This window comes from Hippopotamus amphibius, chromosome 16, assembly GCF_030028045.1.
Source record: "Hippopotamus amphibius kiboko isolate mHipAmp2 chromosome 16, mHipAmp2.hap2, whole genome shotgun sequence".
Taxonomy (NCBI): domain Eukaryota; kingdom Metazoa; phylum Chordata; class Mammalia; order Artiodactyla; family Hippopotamidae; genus Hippopotamus; species Hippopotamus amphibius.
Window position 1 is genome coordinate 32,864,762 of NC_080201.1, and position 19,876 is coordinate 32,884,637.

At 37.1% G+C, this 19,876-nt stretch overlaps 1 protein-coding gene across 1 annotated transcript in view; it reads left to right on the forward strand.

Moving 5' to 3' along the window:
- TOX3 (TOX high mobility group box family member 3) overlaps positions 1 to 19,876 on the forward strand; it is a 104,358-nt gene that overhangs the window by 68,374 nt on the left and 16,108 nt on the right. Inside the window, exons 2-3 of the mRNA XM_057712640.1 lie at positions 5,920 to 5,985; positions 10,104 to 10,358. Coding sequence (XP_057568623.1) covers positions 5,920 to 5,985; positions 10,104 to 10,358 — 321 coding nt within the window. The remainder of the gene's footprint in view (positions 1 to 5,919; positions 5,986 to 10,103; positions 10,359 to 19,876) is intronic.

Consider the following 19,876-nt stretch of genomic DNA (forward strand, 5'->3'; position numbering starts at 1 on the left):
TATCCGAGGGGACGTGCTGTGCGCAATTGTATATAGGAGTCTGGTGCTCGGGAGGTAATTATCTGGGAGTTTTTCGCGAATGCAAAGGCAAAAATACTTTTGCAAGTTTATTTCCTTAAAATAATCTTGCTTTGTGCCTGAACCTGTTCATGTATGTGTGCATTTGTATATATGTATGTGTGTCTACTCATGTATGTGTGCGTGCTTTATTCTCTCTATATGTAATCTATCATTAGCAGAATTGTGTGTGTATGTGTGTGTGTGTGCGTTCTTCTGTTCCTTATACCTCATAGCCCGTTGTTTGCAGTTTTTTGTGTCTAGCCTATTGTTGACCCCCTAACCCTTGGTACAGACTGACTTTATTGACTAAGTCATCCTTCGTTTCCTGATGTGGCGTTCCACATCCATCCCTGACCATCGTCGGTATTATTACCATTCACCATATTGGCCTTGTGTTCCCTCTTTTTGGGCTTTCTATCTTGGAACAGATTACCACTGCTGAACGTGGTTACAACTTGATTATCTCCAGTAAGTTCTTTTCCGCGGGGTGGGTTAACAGAGCCTTGGAGAGTGTGTGAACTTAGCAGTGCTGCCTTCTCCATCACGTGACCACGCTTGGCACACTTGATCCACGATGGCACAGTTCATTTGTGTAAGCAACTTGACAGATGTCCTTACTGAGGCATCAAATTGGATGGTGTCTGTTAACAAATCTAATGGGAAAAGAGAAAAGCGAATTCAAAGGATTATGGTCTTTTTTTTTTTTTTTTTTAGGATTAAATGTGTGCCATTTAGCTGTTTGATACCCTGTAGTTAATGCTGCTTTATTAGAAGCCCATACAATTCTTCACATGGGTGTCAAAATAATTTCAGTGAAAATGACGTTGTGTGGACTCATCAGGCTGAAGTCTCCGTCTTGTGATTACAGATGGGTTATTGTCTGCTGTTCCACTGTCTTCCAAGCCTTTTGCTGGACGAGCTAGACTTAACAGTCTCCATTAATTTACTTTGGCACGTCACATGGTTAGTCAGGCCACGAACACGATGGTCTTTGGTAATTTTTTTAAAAATCCTGCAATGCTCCTTTTTAATTGATGTCCTTCATAAATTGTATTTGCCGAAGCTATAATTACTCATCAAGCAGCAAAAGCAAATCTACCTCCAAGTACAATGAAGATGTTCTTTTGTGAAATTATTAAGATACAGAAGTTCGACACGCAGAGTAATTTAGTTCTGCTTTATAATTATATCTTTGGGGAATATATCTTTGGGGATCCCATCTATTAGAGCCTATCAAATTGGAAGGGACCTATCATCACCAGTGCACCTCACAAATGCCTGTCTCACAATGACCATTTCTGCACGTATATGAGGTCTTTAAAACAGTTGGAATTGGCCTATTTCTTTCATAACGTTTTTAAGTGCTCTTTAGAGTAGTTAACTCTCTGTTTCACCTGATGTTCATTTAATTTATTTGGAATTTTTTGTTTTGACTCTTGAAATCGCATAGGAGAACCTTATATCATGGAGTGGGGGATCTTGGAAGGAATATCAGTGGAGAGTTACCATGGAGAAAGTTTGGAAAGAGGCCAAATTAAGGTGACTTAGAATGCATAATTTAGAAATTCGTATTTAGTTGATTTGCAAAATGCATAAACTTTACCACGGTGTGAAATTAGGATATTAGCTTTTTTTTTAAACATTTATTTTTTTATTTTTTATTTTTTTAAATATCATGTTTTTATTTATTTATTTATTTTTTTGGCACTCGGGCTTAGTTGCTCCACGGCATGTGGGATCTTCCTGGAGCAGGGATCGAACTCATGTCCTCCGCATTGGCAGGCAGACTCCCAACCACTGCGCCACCTAGGAAGCCCTAGGATATTAGCTTTTATAAGAAGGATTCAGGGAAAATAAGAAATTACTGAAAATAAAGGATTTGGAACAGGGTTTCCCAAAGTGAGTTCCCACAAGGTGCTGTTGGGGAAACAAAAAGAAAGTGTTCCACAGCAAATCTATGGTGTGGGGGGCAGTTTACTATCTCCCACTTAAAGAAAAATGTCAGCTCCATCCAAGTAGGAACCTTGTCATCTTTTTCATCATTTTGTCTCCAGTGTCATGCACATTGTAGGCATGTAAATATTTGCTGAAGAGTGAATTGCAGGACTTCTCAGTGCCTTTAACTTTACAGTGAGTATTGTGACTCTTCTAAGAGGGCAGTGATCTGCAGCCTTTCCCAGACTTACTGGACTTTGGAACCCTTTTCTTGAGGAGCATTTTACTAGACCTAGTAAATGAGATACCCTCTGGGAAATTCAAGCTTTGAGTAAAATCATTAAAAATCAAGTTTTGAAATTGATCACTGAGTGAAGTATTCAAGTTTTTGCAGCGATTGAAGTGTAAAGTGACACAGATTATGAGGCAGGAGGGACATCAGACTTCATCGCTTGTACCTGTGATTGTAGGCAAGTTGCCTGACCCCTAGAAGCCTCAGTGTGTTCTTCTGTAAAATAGGGATAGTAATTATACTTCTCTAACTGGTTGCTGGGAAAATAAATTACATTTGGTCCTACTCTGGAAAGTTAAATGAAATAATGTATGTAGAGGACTTCGCTGGTAAACCCTTATTATTGTCATCTTCCTTAAAACTAAGGGATGAACTTGCTCCCGTTAGGACGGGTGCTTATGGTACACTGAAGGTAACATGCAATCAATCTTCCTCCCTCTCTCCCTGCCTTCAACAAATATTGGAGAGCTTCTAATATGCCAGGCGTTGTTGTTAGTTCTGGGGGAGACAGCGGTGAACACAGTTAAGGTCCCTTCCCTCGTGGACTTGGGGGTTTTGTAATATAATGTGTTTACCGATGTCATGGTCTCTTAGAACATAAATTTAATTGTACATAACTCAAAGTTAATTGTTCTGAGGTCATTATATTAGAGATCCTCCCCAAAGGATCACTTTTTCTCTCAGAATTGGATCTCTTTTTATACAAAACAAGTAAAACAAGATTCAGAGGTCACATTTTAAAACAAAATAAATAAAATTAACTTAGCATTGCTCGATAACATCAAGCCAGTGAAAGGTGGGATCCCTTTCTTCCTGATCAGGTCCACCACCGCAGTAGGGTGGCCAGACTTAGCAAATAAGAACACACAACACGCAGTTAAATTTGAATCCCCATAAATAAAGAATAATTTTTTTAGTGGACGTATACCCCCAATACCGCATGGGACAAAATAAAAAGTGGTGTATTTGAAAGTGAAATTTAACTGGGCATCCTATATTTTTCTTCGGACCACCCTTCCTCTCTAAACCAGGGGCCCAGCCACCTGCACAGAAGAAAGATGACCGTTTGCAACGTTAGTCAACGTTTGAATCCATCTTGCAGATGAGATATTTTACCCCAAATGGAACAGAAACCTTTGCTTCCATTTGAAATGATTTATAACTCTTCCCGCCTGATCGCCGAGTGTTTCCAAATTAAAAGCCATTAATTAAGGCCTTATATAGATACAAAAGATATGCAAGGAGTGCTTTGTAATTCCAGCTCAGCACTTCAGGTGAGAGCTTTTCAAATTACGTGGACCACTGGAGCCACCTGCCTGAGTAACCACGGCGGGGGCCGTGGCGTGGCTCATCAGCGCACCGCCGGGCCAGTGTTGTTACTGATTTTTCTCATTTCTCCAGGGCAAATACTAATTAATGGATACAATTCACAGCTGATTAGCTGTAGTTTCTTCAGTAATTACATTCGCATACTAACTGTTCAGAAGAGGATTTCTAACCCAGTTCTTATTTCACTCCAAGCTTCATTTGTTTTTGGAATTGTTTAGGCCTTTCGTTTAATAGCCATTTTATTTTTCTTTGTTGTTTTAGGTGCTATTAGATAATAAGTGAGTTTAATCTTTAAAAAAATGCTCTCTGATAATGAGCTGGTTGCCTCAAATGGATTTCTAATTCCCCAACAAAACCGATATTTAAATAACAGTAAAGTTGTGACATAGGCTGTCGGGAGAGGTTTGGTAGCCAGGATTGGAACACAGAATATACATCATGACCCAAGTACTCATGAATCTCCAAAAAGATCATTTGAAATGGAGGCCCGAGATCTTAACTCAAAAGTCATTCATTCACTAAAAATTCCAAGACAGAAACCTATCCTTTTCTTGCATGTATTTAACATTGTAGAAGAATGAGGGAAAATATGTGTGCGTGTGCAGGCACCTGCTCACGTGTTTGTTTGTTTTTTAATTTTTAAATTATTTTTAAAACACTTTATTGAGGTATCATGGACATACAAAAAAACTGTACATATTTAATGTATACAACTTGATGAGTTTGGAGAGAAGTATACATTTGTGGAGCCATCGCCACGTGTTTTTGATATCACACGCCTTCAGAGAAACTAGATAAAGGGCTTTCTCAAGCGCTAACAAATACATCTTTCAGAAACCCTTATAAAGATACTTATCCAAATGAATCTGAGGGCTCATTGTGTGAGGACGTATTTAGGTGTCGTTTTACAGGGTGGGATTTTGCTTCCGTGTACCACAACAGCGTTCTGGAACCATTAGAGCCTTCCGTACAAATCCTGCTTAGTTCTTGGATCCCTGACATGATAAAGTGTAGCGTGTCAATCCCACTTCTGTGCACGAATCCTACCCGTTCAGAGTCAGAGGATGAGAACCTCCCAGAAATAAGTGTTTGTGGGTTTATGGGGAGGAGGACTATGTGGGTCTTTCATATCTCTGTGTCTGTACATTTCTTCTCTGTACTTATCTGTGTATTTGTATCTATCTATCTACCTATCTCCTTGGGAAAATTGTGCCTTTTGCTTTAAATAATTACTAGCTCTATTGATGGTAGAGAATGGATATACATTTCACCCTGTGGAGACCAAACCTATGTGTTATTTGATGCATGGGAGGAAGGAAATAATACACTTTATAAAAAGGACTTTCTTTTACCATTTAAAAATCATGAAAATAATATAGCTGCAGGTAATTAGGCTCACAGAGCCTTTGCACATTGCCAGACTGATAACAGAATGTTTAAAGCAACAAAACGTGCCTACTTAGACCATCTGAACCTGAAAATACACTTCTGCCAAAATCCAAGTTTTACATTTTGATAACAGGTCTCTAGAAGGAAAGAGCTTATGTCTGAAATGCTGATACAGTCTTATTTGTGATGGTCTGAATGGGCTATTGTGTTAGGGAATTAAATAAAAATTGCTGTGTTCATAGGATCCCGCTTATTTTTTAAACCTCTTTGCACTTAATGTTACATTGAGAGATTAAATACCACTGTTTTCAACAGCTCTGATGGATACAGATATCGTTTTAAACTCTGGAAATTTAAAAAATATTCTTTAGTCTTATTATTTATTTATATTCATGCCACACCCCATTCACAGGAAAATAGAATTTGAGCCCTGGGAATTGAATTGTATTCACTTTAATTCACATTTTAACCTACCCACACTTGTGACATCTGTTCTTGCAAAGTAAGCTATGAAATCCCAACATGCTTTAAAAATGTGTCAAGGTGATTTTCTTGGCAACTCTTTTCCTGCTAACCTCTGACAAATGCCAGTTCGATAAACAGCACTCACTAGTGACCAGGTTGGCCAAATGTTTACAATTGTCTCCCTTCGCTATTAGTCTTGATGAGAAACAACACAATTTTCTAGAATTATCACGTTAGCTTAACTCAGTGCTTTATTTTCTGAGGGAACCAGCCGACAGCATATAGCATAGTGCCCCGAAACCTCTCACAGCTCACCTTTGGTCCCAGTGAAACCACCCTTTTATCTCATAACACCAATATTCTTTCCAAATCCCATCTGAGCAGTAAGTAACCCCCCAGAATTCTTTATGATGCTGCATATTAACAGAAAACAATCTGTTTCCTTTCAGTTTGGAAACAACAATAACTACATGAATATGGCTGAGGCAAACAACGCTTTCTTTGCAGCCAGCGAGGTAGGTGTCTGTCTTCATGTGTCTGTTCACGTTTTGTGTGTTATTTAGATCATTTAAAGAGCTTGAAGGGAAAAGCCAAGTGTCGAATTTATCTCACGTGGCATGAGGTAACGATTTTGGGGGAGAAATGAGAAAAAACCTATGGGAAGAGAAAATAACCTGAGAAGTCTTTATCATTCGTTCACAGGCGATCGTTAGTAATTCACACACACGCCCCTCTTGATGAAAAGATTATAGATGCAAACAAAAGGAAATAGATAAGAGAGGATAGGATATCTATCCAAACTATATTGGTGTCTAAGCAGATAGGGGTTATTTTGGAAACTGGGATAGAAGGGACTTCTAATGGAAACTATTTAAACTTCACACAGCTCTGGGGATAATTTCCTTAAGTTGGGATAGTTTGGGAACAGTGTGGCAGAACAGTATTATAATTTCTTGGGTCTTCAGTGGGAGTGGTGTGAAAGTGTTTTTTGTTAGGTTCCCACAGCCAAGTACACTGCCTGGCACATAGTAGATGCTCAATAAATATGTATTGAATCATTGAATGAATGAATGAATGGGCATATGCCAAGACTCAGTCATAGCTAGGAAAATCGGTCGATGGAATTGAAATGCAACACCGTGTTGGCTCTGGGTTTGTCTGCAGTTTTCCAGTACACATGGAACACACATATTTTTGTTGCTGTTTTCACTGCATTCCCTGCTTAGAGATTTAAGGCTGCTGTCTGGTCTCATTGGCCTGCCCTCCAGAAAAACCCCCATCTCGATTAGATCAAGAAAGAGTATCTATATGTATATGTGTAACTGACTCACTTTGCTGTACAGGAGAAAGTAACACAACATTGTAAATCAGCTAGACTCCCATAAAAATTAAAAAAAAAAAAAAAAAAAAGAAATGGTTTCCTAAAAAGGGTAGACTGTGTGAGATTTAAGATTTTAAAACAAGAACAAGCAGAAGTGAAATTGGTCCAAATGGAACATTTCCTCTTGCGATTCCTGTAATAAAAAGTCTTCATTTTCCAAATATATTCAAAGATAGGAAACTGAACCAGCTTGACCCCAGAGAATGAAAATCATAATGGCTTCGTAAATGATCTTGGTTATAGGGAAGCAAGTGGTATGGAAGAAATTAACTTGGAGAAATTAGTAGAAAAATTGGGGAACCGAGAATTAAGGGTATCCGTAGATTAATCATTTTTGCAGTGACCACCATCTCTCTCACCAAGAAGACTGCCTAGATCAGGGAATATTGTTTGGCACTGGCTGCTGTGTTGTTTGTGATAATGGGCACAAACCCCATCTGTAAGGACAACATGATGTTTCTTTCTGTAGGATTTTTTTTCCCTACATTTGAATCAAACATTGATGAAAGCTCTACTGCCAGCAGCTGTTCAGAGACAATTTAATTCCAGCTGTGATAATTCACCGTGTCAGACATTGGCTGTTATATGTTGATACAACAGTTCTCCAGATTTGCATTTTTATCAAAAGGAACAAATGTTTTGAACATTGCAGTACAGATGGTATTTAACCATGTACATACTACTTTAACATGGACAAGGTAAACACTGGAAAGTCAGTATCTGTAAAAAGCAATCGTATAAACTAACTGATTAACCTGATATTGGTCATATGGCATAGCTGCAAAAGTCAATGTCTTTTTTTGGTTGCTGCCATACTTGGTTCTTTTTATTATCTCAGATAACCAATGTTTTGGTTATTCTCTTCTCTAAGGCATGTTTAACTTTATATTTAATGGATTGCCTCTCTTTAAAAGTCATTTAAGATTTTAGCATTTTCTTAGTTACATAATATAATTTTATGGTATTGTTTTATTAGGTTGTGAAATAGAAAAATATTAAATTCTAGCTCAAAATTAATTTGTCTTTAAAAAATATACTGGAGGGACGTATAATATGTAAGATCTCTCTTTATTCCTTAACAAAAATAAAAATGAAAACCTCCTTAATTTTAACTGCCGAGCATAAGACATGCTTTAAGTTAGAGTTTAAGAAGTAATCTTATGTGATGATTTTACATAATGATTTTACATTTTACATATCTTTTCTCGAACAAAAAATAAAGCCCAAGTAAATGTTAATGCACTACGTTATAGTATGTGCCTAATTTCCCAATCACTGCATTAAAAGTAAATTTATTTGGTTTTTTAACATTTTAATGAGTGCAGACTAATTCAGGAAGACTTTAGGTTTTATGTTGTAAAGTAGAAATTGTGCCTGAAACTGATTCCCTTCCCATAGATATTGCCCTGTAGATAACATTATGGGGAACAGGATGCTCTGAGTTTGAAATTCACACATTTGCTTTATGTTTTCTGTCTGTGTCATGATTACTCTGACCATTTTTAAAGTACTTTAAATATTTATTGAAATAATATTTCAAGTGTTAATTACAGTGGTAATGAAAACAGCCAAATGCCACATATCAAGAATGAGTGTTTATCCGTATTGTTAATGTGATATGTTAGATTTCATTAAGCAGTAATGGGGTAGCAAATGAGTCACAAATTACAGTTGCATCTGTTACTAGACCACATTAGTGCCAAAATAACGGCAAATGCAGCCATAGGGTTACATTCATTAGCCAGCCACGCTTGTGGCCAATTCATCCCTTTGTGTTTGAGAACTCGGGGTACCACAGTCAGAAATTGACATCTTTGAGGGGGGGGGTTCATTATTAGAATAAACGTGTCAGAAAATCTAATATTTCATTCTAGCTTTCAAATGTGTTATTAGGCTCGAATGTCTTACATCTATTGAATTTGCTAATGTTCAGTTGTCCTGTCATAGGCTCCCATAGCTTGTGACCTCTTTACTTCTGGTGAGATACAAATAGCAGGTGACAGGTTCTATAGGGAAGAAGTGGGTTTGTTTTTTTTTTCCTTGCGTTTGTTTCTATTTTTTCTTCAATGGTTATTAAGTTACATCATCACTGATAGCTTGAAGAAGGATGATTTTCAGCTCCTAATTAGTTCTTTTAACCAATTACAGCAGATGCAAATTATCTTGCACCAATTCATTCTTCAAAAAATACTATTAATCATAAGTGAACTATAATGTTGACCCTCTAAGCTAGGAATAAAAAGTATCTCAGTGGTCCCCCAACCCCTTCACCCTACCAAAAAGAATGTTCTAGGCCTTGACCCCTCTCCCCACAAAACCCAAGTTCTATTTTAAGAAAGATAGTTCAGGGAGTTCAGCAAAGCAGCCCTGATTTGCATCCCATGGCCCAATGTGAAAACACTGTCTTTAAGAATCTAAGTAGCAGTGAAGAAAGCAGTGCATTATTTACTTAGCGCTTAAGATAATAACACTTGTCTAAGTAATTGAGCAACATCCGTGGAATTAGGACATTTCTATCCATAGATCTCTATGCTCATTCTGTGGTCTTTAACAGCTGAAGACTGGAAGAAAGATGTTCTGATAAATACATATCAAAATCTTCCTATAAAAGAAAAGAACTCTCATTACAATTTCAATAAAAGCCCTGGATATATATGCTCTGATAATCCTTATATAAAAAGCTTTATTACACACAGTAACAATTTCTATGGAAGCGTTCACTGCACTTGAGAATATACCAATAAGGAAATTTAAAAAGCAAACCATACATTCAATATCACTTGTTTTATACGTTGTGGCAGAAAGTAAATATGTGTAATGTTCACTTCTGGATTAATGTTGTGTGTGTGCGCGCCACAAAATCGTCAGCATTTGATGAAGCATGTGGATAATGTAAGCGTTTGAGCTGTTTCACGAACATATCAATAAAGTGGCAATTTGTTACATAGCCAAATCTAATGTCGCTGGTGCTCCAACTAACAACAAAGACAGATGTTGTAATTAAGTACGCATTAAAAAACTGTTAATACTGATACTCCATTAAAACCATATGATAATGAGACTTAAATCTTTAATCAGAATGATCAGCAAAACTTTATATATGGAAATCTGTGTTTAAGATGTTTTCATTTGAGAAATAAATATTTGGCCTAGCTATATAGTGTTTTTGTGCGAAATCTTTCTTTTTCCCTCCCGCGAGAAACAAGATATAGGAACAGAACATGAAGATGTCTATATTTTGTTTCCTTTTAGCAGACATTCCATACACCGAGCCTCGGGGATGAGGAGTTTGAAATACCCCCGATCACGCCACCTCCGGAGTCGGACCCCGCCCTGGGCATGCCTGATGTACTTCTACCTTTTCAAGGCCTCAGTGATCCGTTGCCTTCCCAGGGAAGTGAATTCACGCCCCAGTTTCCCCCGCAAAGCCTGGATCTTCCTTCCATTACAATCTCAAGAAATCTCGTGGAACAAGATGGCGTGCTTCATAGCAGTGGGTTGCATATGGTAGGCAGCAAATTTACTGCTCGAAAGTGTTTTATTTAACGTTTGTACTTCTCAGGTTAAAGATCTGAGAGCCTGTGTTGGGAAACATGCTCGTGTCTATCCACCGGTGGACACGTGGGTTGATCCTCCTAGTGTCATTTAAATGCAGGTAGCAGGTCCATTCCTGGTGTTGGACAAGAGGGCATTGGATTGGTAGACTTGAAAGAGGAGGACCCCACAAGATCCTTCCGGTTTGAAACGATTTTTTAAGTCTGATTCTTTGGTTCGAAAGCAGCCAGTCTTCCCTTGTCTTTGGTTTAACAAAGAGGTGTACTGGAGCTGAAAGATTGCCCAGGAGAGTTTTTAGAAATGGAAGCCCTTATCAGGTGCCTGGGTCTTTTGCATTTGTTGGATTAAAGCATCATGTTTATGATAACATGATTTGCTCCTACCTGAACTGAAATGTCAAACTGTGGTACAGAGAAAGGGAAAAAGAATAATTGCTTATAACCAGCAGAGGAGAATATAGAGCAGGTTATTGTGTGAAATATACCTAATTGTGTTACTTATTGTCATAAACATCAAATAAGGGCCTCCAGAGAGCCAAGATTACTAATGCAGTAATTTTGGTTCTGTTTTTCTTAGTGTGCAATTATAGTTAGCAATCACCAGAGTAAATCTGCTTAAGTATTTTAAACTCTTCTTCTGGGATTGTTTTTTTCCTGTCATAAGATACAATGCATTTGTGTCTATCTAGGTGAGGTACTAGGCAGACGTTTTAAAACAAGATTAATAGTTTATAGGGCTTTTATTTTTATTAAATCCTGATAAAATGAAACAGATGTGTTGGGATAACAAAAAACAAATCCTATTGCTTGTTTACATATTTCTCTGCACATTATGACCATGCCAGTGATGTTTATTGGTTTCATTGTTAATTCCCCAGATAACAACAGATGATTGCAAAATATGTAGTGGATTAGCGGTGCTAAGATTCCGTGTGCTCTCTGAAATACAAGATTACTTTCCCAAATAGGATTGCGGCAACATAATTTTCTTTGCCTGTGATCTTTTGTGTTTGAGCTGAACATCAGGGTTTTTATTTTTACTTTTTTGTCAGAAAAGAATGCAGGGAACAGTCGGGAAATGGTCATTAAGTATTCATAAACGTTCCTCGCCATCGCAAATAATTGTTTCCTGTGGACTTTCTTACATTTCTGTCCCTTTGGCACTGGAAGGGAGGGTTCTGTCTCTGTTCTTCTACAATCCGCTTTGCAATGCTGTGCCTGGAAAATAATAAAAATAAAAAGGGTGTTTAGTCACCAAGGGAGTTTGCCCAGGGTTCGCCATTATTCATAGATGCTCAGCGAGGCTCATTTAAGTTAGGGAAATAGTTAAAAGACCATATAATGCATGCTAAAATGTGTGCTTTATTAAATTGGTAAATATTTATTAATATTATAAGAATCTGCCTTTAAATTAAACATCTGATGAATTACCTTGCCTTAAAGCTATAAAACTGTTATTGCTGCTATAAAAAAGTGTAAAGGAGGCATTTTGACTATGAAATTTCATTTCATGGTCAATTGAATTTACTATATTGGAAAGAACTAAAGATGGAATCATAAAATAATTATGATATTCACATATACTTAAAGAACAATGCTTTCACGGACTGGCGTTGGGAGAGAGGACTCAATTTTTAATGCTTCTTTTGTAATGTATTGCTAATCACTCAAGCAGTTGAATTATGTCATTGATTTTTAAAAGTATAAGTACTTTAGCCAAGTGCAGGCAGTTGTCATGGTATTTACATGGACCTCATCACATTTATTGGTGCCTTTCTGAAGTTTTGCTGAACCCGAATGATATTTATTTTGGCTGGAAACAAACTAATCTTGTTGAAAATTCCGGTAGAATTTCACCTTGAAGAAATGTCATGGGATTTTAAATCACAAATGTTGGAAAAAATAAAATGCATCAGGACAGAATTATGATGAATACAATGTGTCATTGGCTTTGTTCTGTGTATTACCTGACATGTTCACCTATAAACTTGAATTCAGAATCGCCAGAGGCATGGTTAAAAATAGGTTATGTCAAGGTTCTTGTATATTTCCCTCCGGGTACCGAGGTGGCTGGCGACATTGTAGTGCTCCACAGCAGCTCCTCGGAGATTTCCCTCAGGAAGGTCACCAGAAAAATAATAAAGAATACTTTATACATCATGCATTTGGCTTCCCAGTGTGCACTGGCTATTTCATACCTTATGCAAGTATGAAGTTTTGTTCTCCGAATGAATATGGCTGTCGGTTAAGGATTGCTATGGTGAATTAAGACTATCATATAAGAAGAAAAGCCAGCTTGTTTATGTGGTATTGAACCAGCTTTTCTTCAGAGCTTCATTGGTTTTCCTTTAGAAAGAGTGACAGTTTGTCACATTACTGATTAACTGCATTTTTGTTGGCAACCAGCACCATGTTTATCTTTCTTAAATTTCTGCCATGATATTTAAAAACCAAAAAGCAGGAACGAAAAAGAAAAGGGGGGGGGATTAAAAAGAGTCTCATGATTAGCATTCCCATTTCAAAATATGCAAATAATGCCCTGGTATGCAGAAGCGAATTGTCGAAAAAAATTGGAAGTCGACGCATTTGTGACTTGAAAGAACAACCTTGATTTGCTTGTTGTGGGTATATGTGTTTTCACACAGGATGTGGTTGGCAAGTTGAAATCAACAGTCATGGTTTGGTTAAAAATTCTTTATCTCTAAGCATGATTGCCAGTTCGGATGATCATCTGGAAATTATTTTAATCTACAAAAGATTGCAATCCTAAAAATCTACAATGTGCGCTCTAAAGGGTTTCTTTTTTTTTTTTAACACCTCTCTATAATCTGCACAGCCTGCTGAGTAGCATTGACATCAGTAGTACATCAATTTCAGAAAGTGGATTATTTTTACTAGACAGCTATTGTGACATATTGGGTCAGTCATAAATGAAAGATATTCATGCAAGCATGCAATACTTGTAATGAAGTCTCACTCTGACCTTCTGTATGATTGATTCTGTAATTTAGTTTTCTCAGGCAGTGCCTGAAATGAAATGAAATCATGTTGAACAAGTTTTGAATACCCACAGTGCACCAGGAGAAGAAAAATCTGCAGCCCTAGAGGCTTGAGAGAGAGCAGCTGAACGATTTATCTCTATGCTATTATAGCCTTTGCCAGCATTCAACATTTCTTTTTTTTTTTTTTTTTTTCTTATTTGGCTTAAGTACTTAATTCTGCAGGTAGCTGTAAATGGGAAAATAAAATGCTGTTCAGATTTAAAATGACAGGACAGGAGTATGTGCAGGGGACTGATAAAATATCTTGAATAGAACTGACCTTTCATGTAGCTGAAAGTTACTGGGGGATTCATCCTCATAATTACCATATAGATTATTTTTATTTCTTTCCTGCAATGAAACATTTCAGAGAGCAGTAGTGCTGATTGAATGAAAATTGAACTTGTTAACATTCTTTTCAGCTTAGCCTGTTGTACATAACAGAAGGTTAGCTTTGATGAATTTCAAAATTCTCTCTGATATCCAAGAAACAGACAGTAAAATAATTGTCTCCAGTCTGATATTTTGTATGCCCCCCCAAAAGAGAATTTATAAAACACACCGATAATTCACATACTTTTTCTTCGTGCATTATATTTCATGTTTGGAAGACCAACGTTTTCTGTTTGATGTTGCTTTGGACTTAATTGTGATAGCACGTATTTGTAGAGAATACCACTGGTGCTCTGGTAATATCAAACATAGTATTAGAAAATTGAAAACGATGGAAGTAAGGGAGGTAAATTTGAGTATGGTCGTCTCTGTACCTGTCAAGGAAAGAGACGAAGAGAGAAAAAAAAAGTCCTATAGAAGATATACACACAGAGAAGAAGAGTACCAGCTTTAAAATATTCATAAAGCTCTTAAGTCATAATTCAAACAGACATCATTTGCGATCAGAAAAAGGGGAATGTATCAAAAGAATACTCCTAAAATTACCAGGCTTATTTTAGAAGTTTTTATTTTTCATACAGTCATTGATCATGGATCTCATTCTGAATTATTTCTATTTTCACAAAATAGAAATTTTCCAAAATCTTACGTGGAGAGGTATCTCAGACTTTCAATTAATACATTGTTTTAGCAACGTTGCTTAATGGGTTACAGATAAAACAGTTATTTCATGGGTCATTAATGTGTCTAATGCGTGGAACGTTCTATTAAAACAAGCCCTTATTATCGTTATGGACATGTTCATCGCCATTGTCCATAGCCGCGGCAGAGCTAAATTCCACAGGATGATTACCATTTAGCCATTGGGGGGACCAGCGATTTCTCACACAAATTGAATGATGACTTCAGTCATGTTTATTTTTCTTCAAGTTATGGTCAAACATATTCTTATTGGAAAGTAACAACAGAAAAGGCAAGTCTTACATGAGCAAAATACAACAACTCACTCTGAGTGGAATGGGACCTATGTGTTCAAAATCCAAATTATAAAACTGAAACCAGATTAACTCTAGCAGATATTTACGGACCACCTACTATGTGCTATATATTGTTCTTAATCATTAGAGACTGATCATTTATAAAAGTGAATTCTTAGCAGTGTCTCTTCCATGTAACACAGAAATGCGAAATCTGGTGACTGCTTCAAAGACGCATGTTGTCCAAAGTCAACTTTAATTTAGCTCTTACTACATCTTGACAGTTGTCTGCCCCAAATACCCTGGACACAGACAGTTTATGAGCTGCCTTTCTTGGTAGAGCAAATAGCCTTGTACCATACATGCCTTAAAAGAAATATTCTTTATTCTCGGCCTGTAAATGCCTACTGACCCTGAACGTACGAGTATTGTCTTTAAGGTTAACTTTAGGATCATGTATGAGAGGTGGGGCGTGTTCCAAACTTCTGCTAAACCCAGTTAGTTCTTGTGAAGGGTGACATGCGGTTATTTGGTGGACTTATCACATTCCAGGAAAAGTGTTATTAAAAAGTTAGGCTATGATTTATTTCCCCGTGTCTTGTTTTTAACGTATATACTCTACAGTTATAATCTTCTGTAGCATTGGCAGTACTTCCCCTGTGGGTTAGGGACAGTAGACACACCATTTTACATCACCCAGGTTCGCAAATAAAACTGGCCTGGTGGCTCAAACAGTTTTTAGGGGGATGAGAGTTACTCCTGTACTGTTGCCTCACTTCCTCTTATTCACAGCACTTGTCGTCCTTAGAAATGGTCTCCTTTGCTTATGTACAGCCTGTCCTGTCCCCTCACCTGTCTTATCTGCTGCTATCATCCTTAGGCCTGTAACCGTGTCTGGCCTGGAATACACGAGGCTCTCAATAAGTATTTGTTGAATGCATGAATCCATGAAAGGATAATGAAAGAATATTTATTTGCTAGTAAGAGCATATCTTGAGTACTAAATAAAAATGGAGGGGAGGAGGTTTAAAGTATCAACAGCTGTAAAATTGGAATTCCTCTATAAAACTGTAATTTAGGATTGAATAAAATCAACACGGCGCTGACTCCTTGGTAAAACAAAAGAGTTAGAGGGCATATGAAAAAATACCATTGTTTTATGATAAACTCTTGAAATTTTTATTTTGCTAAGAAACTATTAATTAACTTTGCGGAAGACTGTTTTTCACAAAACTTTCATGGGTAGGTATGTTTGATTATAACCCTGAGAGTAGCTATTAAGTAAAAATTATCTATTTCCATACAAATATTTTGATGAATATAAAGTTTATGGTATGTAGGTCTGTAATCATCATTGGCGTGCTTTTGACACAACTGTATTTGTTTCATGTTCTGTTTGGGTTAGGAATACACTAACTATGCATAAGTATTGATTGATTGTTTATTTGGAAATAAAATTTTAACATCGCTATAGGACATAACTAAATAATTGAGCATAAAATGACTGGATTTCCTACTTCTGGTTCTCTGATATTTATTAATACAAAGCAATTTTTATTACTGATAATTGTTTAATTACTCCATTTCCCAAGAAATATTGATTAAAAAGCCACATAGTGAAAATGTGTTTAGTCCCACTGTCTACTATATTTGGGTTATTCGCTTCTTAATTAGATGTTATCCTTTATTACGAAAGCCTAACATTCAGTTGTTACAGAGAATATTTATTTGTAAATGTCGGTGGAAGGTGCATTAAATAATTTGCATATTAGATTTTTAAAAATCCTTTGCGATAAAATCAACACAGATGGAAGTAAGCACCATTGTACTGAATAAAAATAGAATAATGTATGATACTTAAAATTTAAAAGTCTATTTGAAAGCCTGTATCTTACATTTCTAAGAGGAGCAAAAACACAGTACAGGAGGGTGTATGATTCTCTCTCACCAAGTGTGCGTCACAAAGGTAAATGCCAGGCATGGGAAGGAATGGGAACTTCACTCTTGAGAGGACTTCACTGAGGGACTGGTCCTTGCTCCTGACCTGAAAGTAGGAGTGAAAAAGATCTGAATGTGTAGAAGAGGTAGAGTTTTCTGGACTAAGGAAAGAAGAGTAAACTGTACCCAGTCTCATCTCCCCAAACTCTGCATATAGGAAGTATGGATATGGTAATATAACAGTGATGTACACAGTTGGAATGTTTTTCATCTTTCCCTTCTCTTTCAATCTTGATTAAGTCAAGGAGGAAGTCTCAGTTTGGAGCTAATTAGTCTTTCACATCTCTCTTTCTCCCTTTTGAAAAAAGAGAAAGCAGAACTCCGGCCCAGAACCCTAGGCAGGTACCCATATTTAGATGGACTGTGATGGAGTTAGTAAATATTTTTGGAACTCTTCAATATTTCCTTTACTTGGTATTTATCTGGGATCATGGTGATTCCAGTTTTTAATTTATGCTAATGATCTAAAGTTTCCTTTTTAATATAAAATTACTCATATTTTTAACCATTCACTCAGATGATTAATATTCCTTAATGTTCATTAATCCAGTAGACTGGGTTTCATGCAATTTCAGAAAACAGGACTGCTACCCCAAATAGCCATTCCTTGGCTTCCTGTTTTAAAAAAACAAAAGACAAAGAGGCTCTTTCATCAGGTAGAGAGAGAAGCAAGCCTCAGCTGAGCAGTCCCCCCACTAAGACATACACAAACCATCAAGGCATTGTTGTGCAAAGGCTTTGTTGAATTGTACTTATAGGCAAATAGAAGGCAATGTGCTTCCTGTTAGAAGGGCATGGCCTGCCCATTCTGAATGACCTTCTCTGATTGCAAAAATTAATCCTTGAGTATTCTTCAAAACATAAGTTGAGGTATTAGGTTATATATGTATACTATTTATTTATTTATATTTTTAATAATACAATTTATGCAAATTATTAAATATGGCACAAAACAACAATAAAATAATGACAGTGTATGAGAGTGCAGTAGTGGTGGACCTAAATCACTTTCACCGCAGCCTAGATCTCTCTCCCCATGCCCTTTTCTTCGCCATGCTTTTCTTTCTTTTTTTTTTTTTCTTCACATCTTTGTTGGAGTATAATTGCTTTACAGTGTTGTACCAGTTTCTACTGTACAACAAAGTGAATCTGCTGTATTTATACTATTTATAATTAGATCTGTTATCCACAATTGATGGGTGTCCATGAAGTATGATCAGTTAAATTTTTTAAGATTTTTTTTTTTTTTGATGTGAACCATTTTTAAAGTCTTTATTGAGTTTGTTACAATATTGCTTCTGTTTTATGTCTTATTTTTTTGGCTGCGAGGCATGTGGAATCTTAGCTCCCCCACCAGGGATGGAACCTGCATCCCCTGCATTGGAAGGCGAAGTCTTAACCACTGGACTGCCAGGGAAGTCCCATGATCAGTTAGTATTTATTGGAATGAATAACATCACTAGATAGGTACGAAGCCTTTAAACTTTCAATGGCATCCTTCTACATCGTGAATAAAATCGAGGATGGATTACAAGACCTGTTACTTATGGCCATTACTTGCCTCTCCAGCTTCACAGCAAGGCTCACTTTTCCTGACCAGTAACATTGACCTCTCCTTTACTTATTCGTGATATGCTTCCTTATGCTGTGTGACTTTGTACATGTTCTTCTTCTCTGCATACAATGCTCTTCCCTGTTTTCTAGCTCAGTTAGCTTCTATTCTTCTTTTATACCTCAGCCCAGTTGGGCACCTCTGCAGGGAAGCATCCCCTGATTTCCCCACCTTGCACAGTCTGGCCCATTCCCATCTCTCCAATCCCATTGCATTTCGCTGTTCACCTTGCCTATCGAGCTGCCACCTCTACTGGTCTCCTTTCCATTTCTCAAGCGTGCCAAGCTCTCTCCCACCCGAGACTTTGCATATGCTCTTCCTTCTACCTGGAACATACTTTCTCCTCATTTCCTGATTGGCTTCTCCTCATTCTTTAGGTATCAGCTCAAAAGTCATCTTGGAGAGGCCTTTCCTGCTGACCTAATCAAATGTTGCCACCCTCCCCTGAATAATTTTTTTTAAATAGGCTGTTTATTCTTTTCACAGACTTCATCACAGTTTGAATCTTGTTTATGCACGTGTTCTATTTTCACGGACAGAACAGAGTCTTTGGACACTCCTCTGCAAGAAAATGATTTCCATTATATTTGTCTGATGAAGTCATTCTCACATGAGGTGGGGGGAGTGGATTTTGCCCATCAGGGTCCATTTGCCAATGTCTAGAGACATTTGGTTGTCACAGCCAGGTCGGGGAGGGGAGGCTATTGGCACCTAGTGGGTAGAGAGCAGAGATGCAGTTCAACATTTACGATGCTCAGGGTGTATTGTAAGCAAAGAATTTGATGTATTCTCCCAACAAAGAATTATCCAGACCAAAATGTCAATACTGCCAAGCCTGAGAAACTCTTATCTAATATTATCAATTAGAAGACAGACTGAGATAAGAAGAGAGAATGAGTTGTTTCCAAAAGATGAACAATTTAGGAAATGATACAAGTAAACTCTCCATATAGAGCATAATTGTGCAAGGAGTCAAAGAAGCTACCAGCATTCAGTCCTTATTGTTGGATGTGATAATAGCAATCTCCTATAACCCACTAGCTGCTTTGCCTTTCAGTGATCATTGATAAGTCTTTCAAGGCTTAATTTTAATAAGTGAGATGTAATGATTTACAAAAATGCATTAAATTTCTTAGGGCTATATCCACGGTTATACGTTTCCTTCTCATGTCATTACTACTAGGAAAATGGTGAGCTATTTTGGAGGAGTATATATGAATTATTCTTGCCCACACTTGGTTGAGTAAATTCGTTAGTCCATTTAACTTTTGTTTAATTAGAGTCATGTTTAAAAGAATCAGATGGTAATTTTCTAGTTTTCAAAGATATGAGCATTGGTATATTGACTTCTCTGGCCTGGCATATAGTAAGTGCTCAGTGAATACTTTTCAACTGAGCTATCTTTCTCTTTCTAAGTAGAAATCCTAAGGTCAAAGGAAGTGTCTTTTAA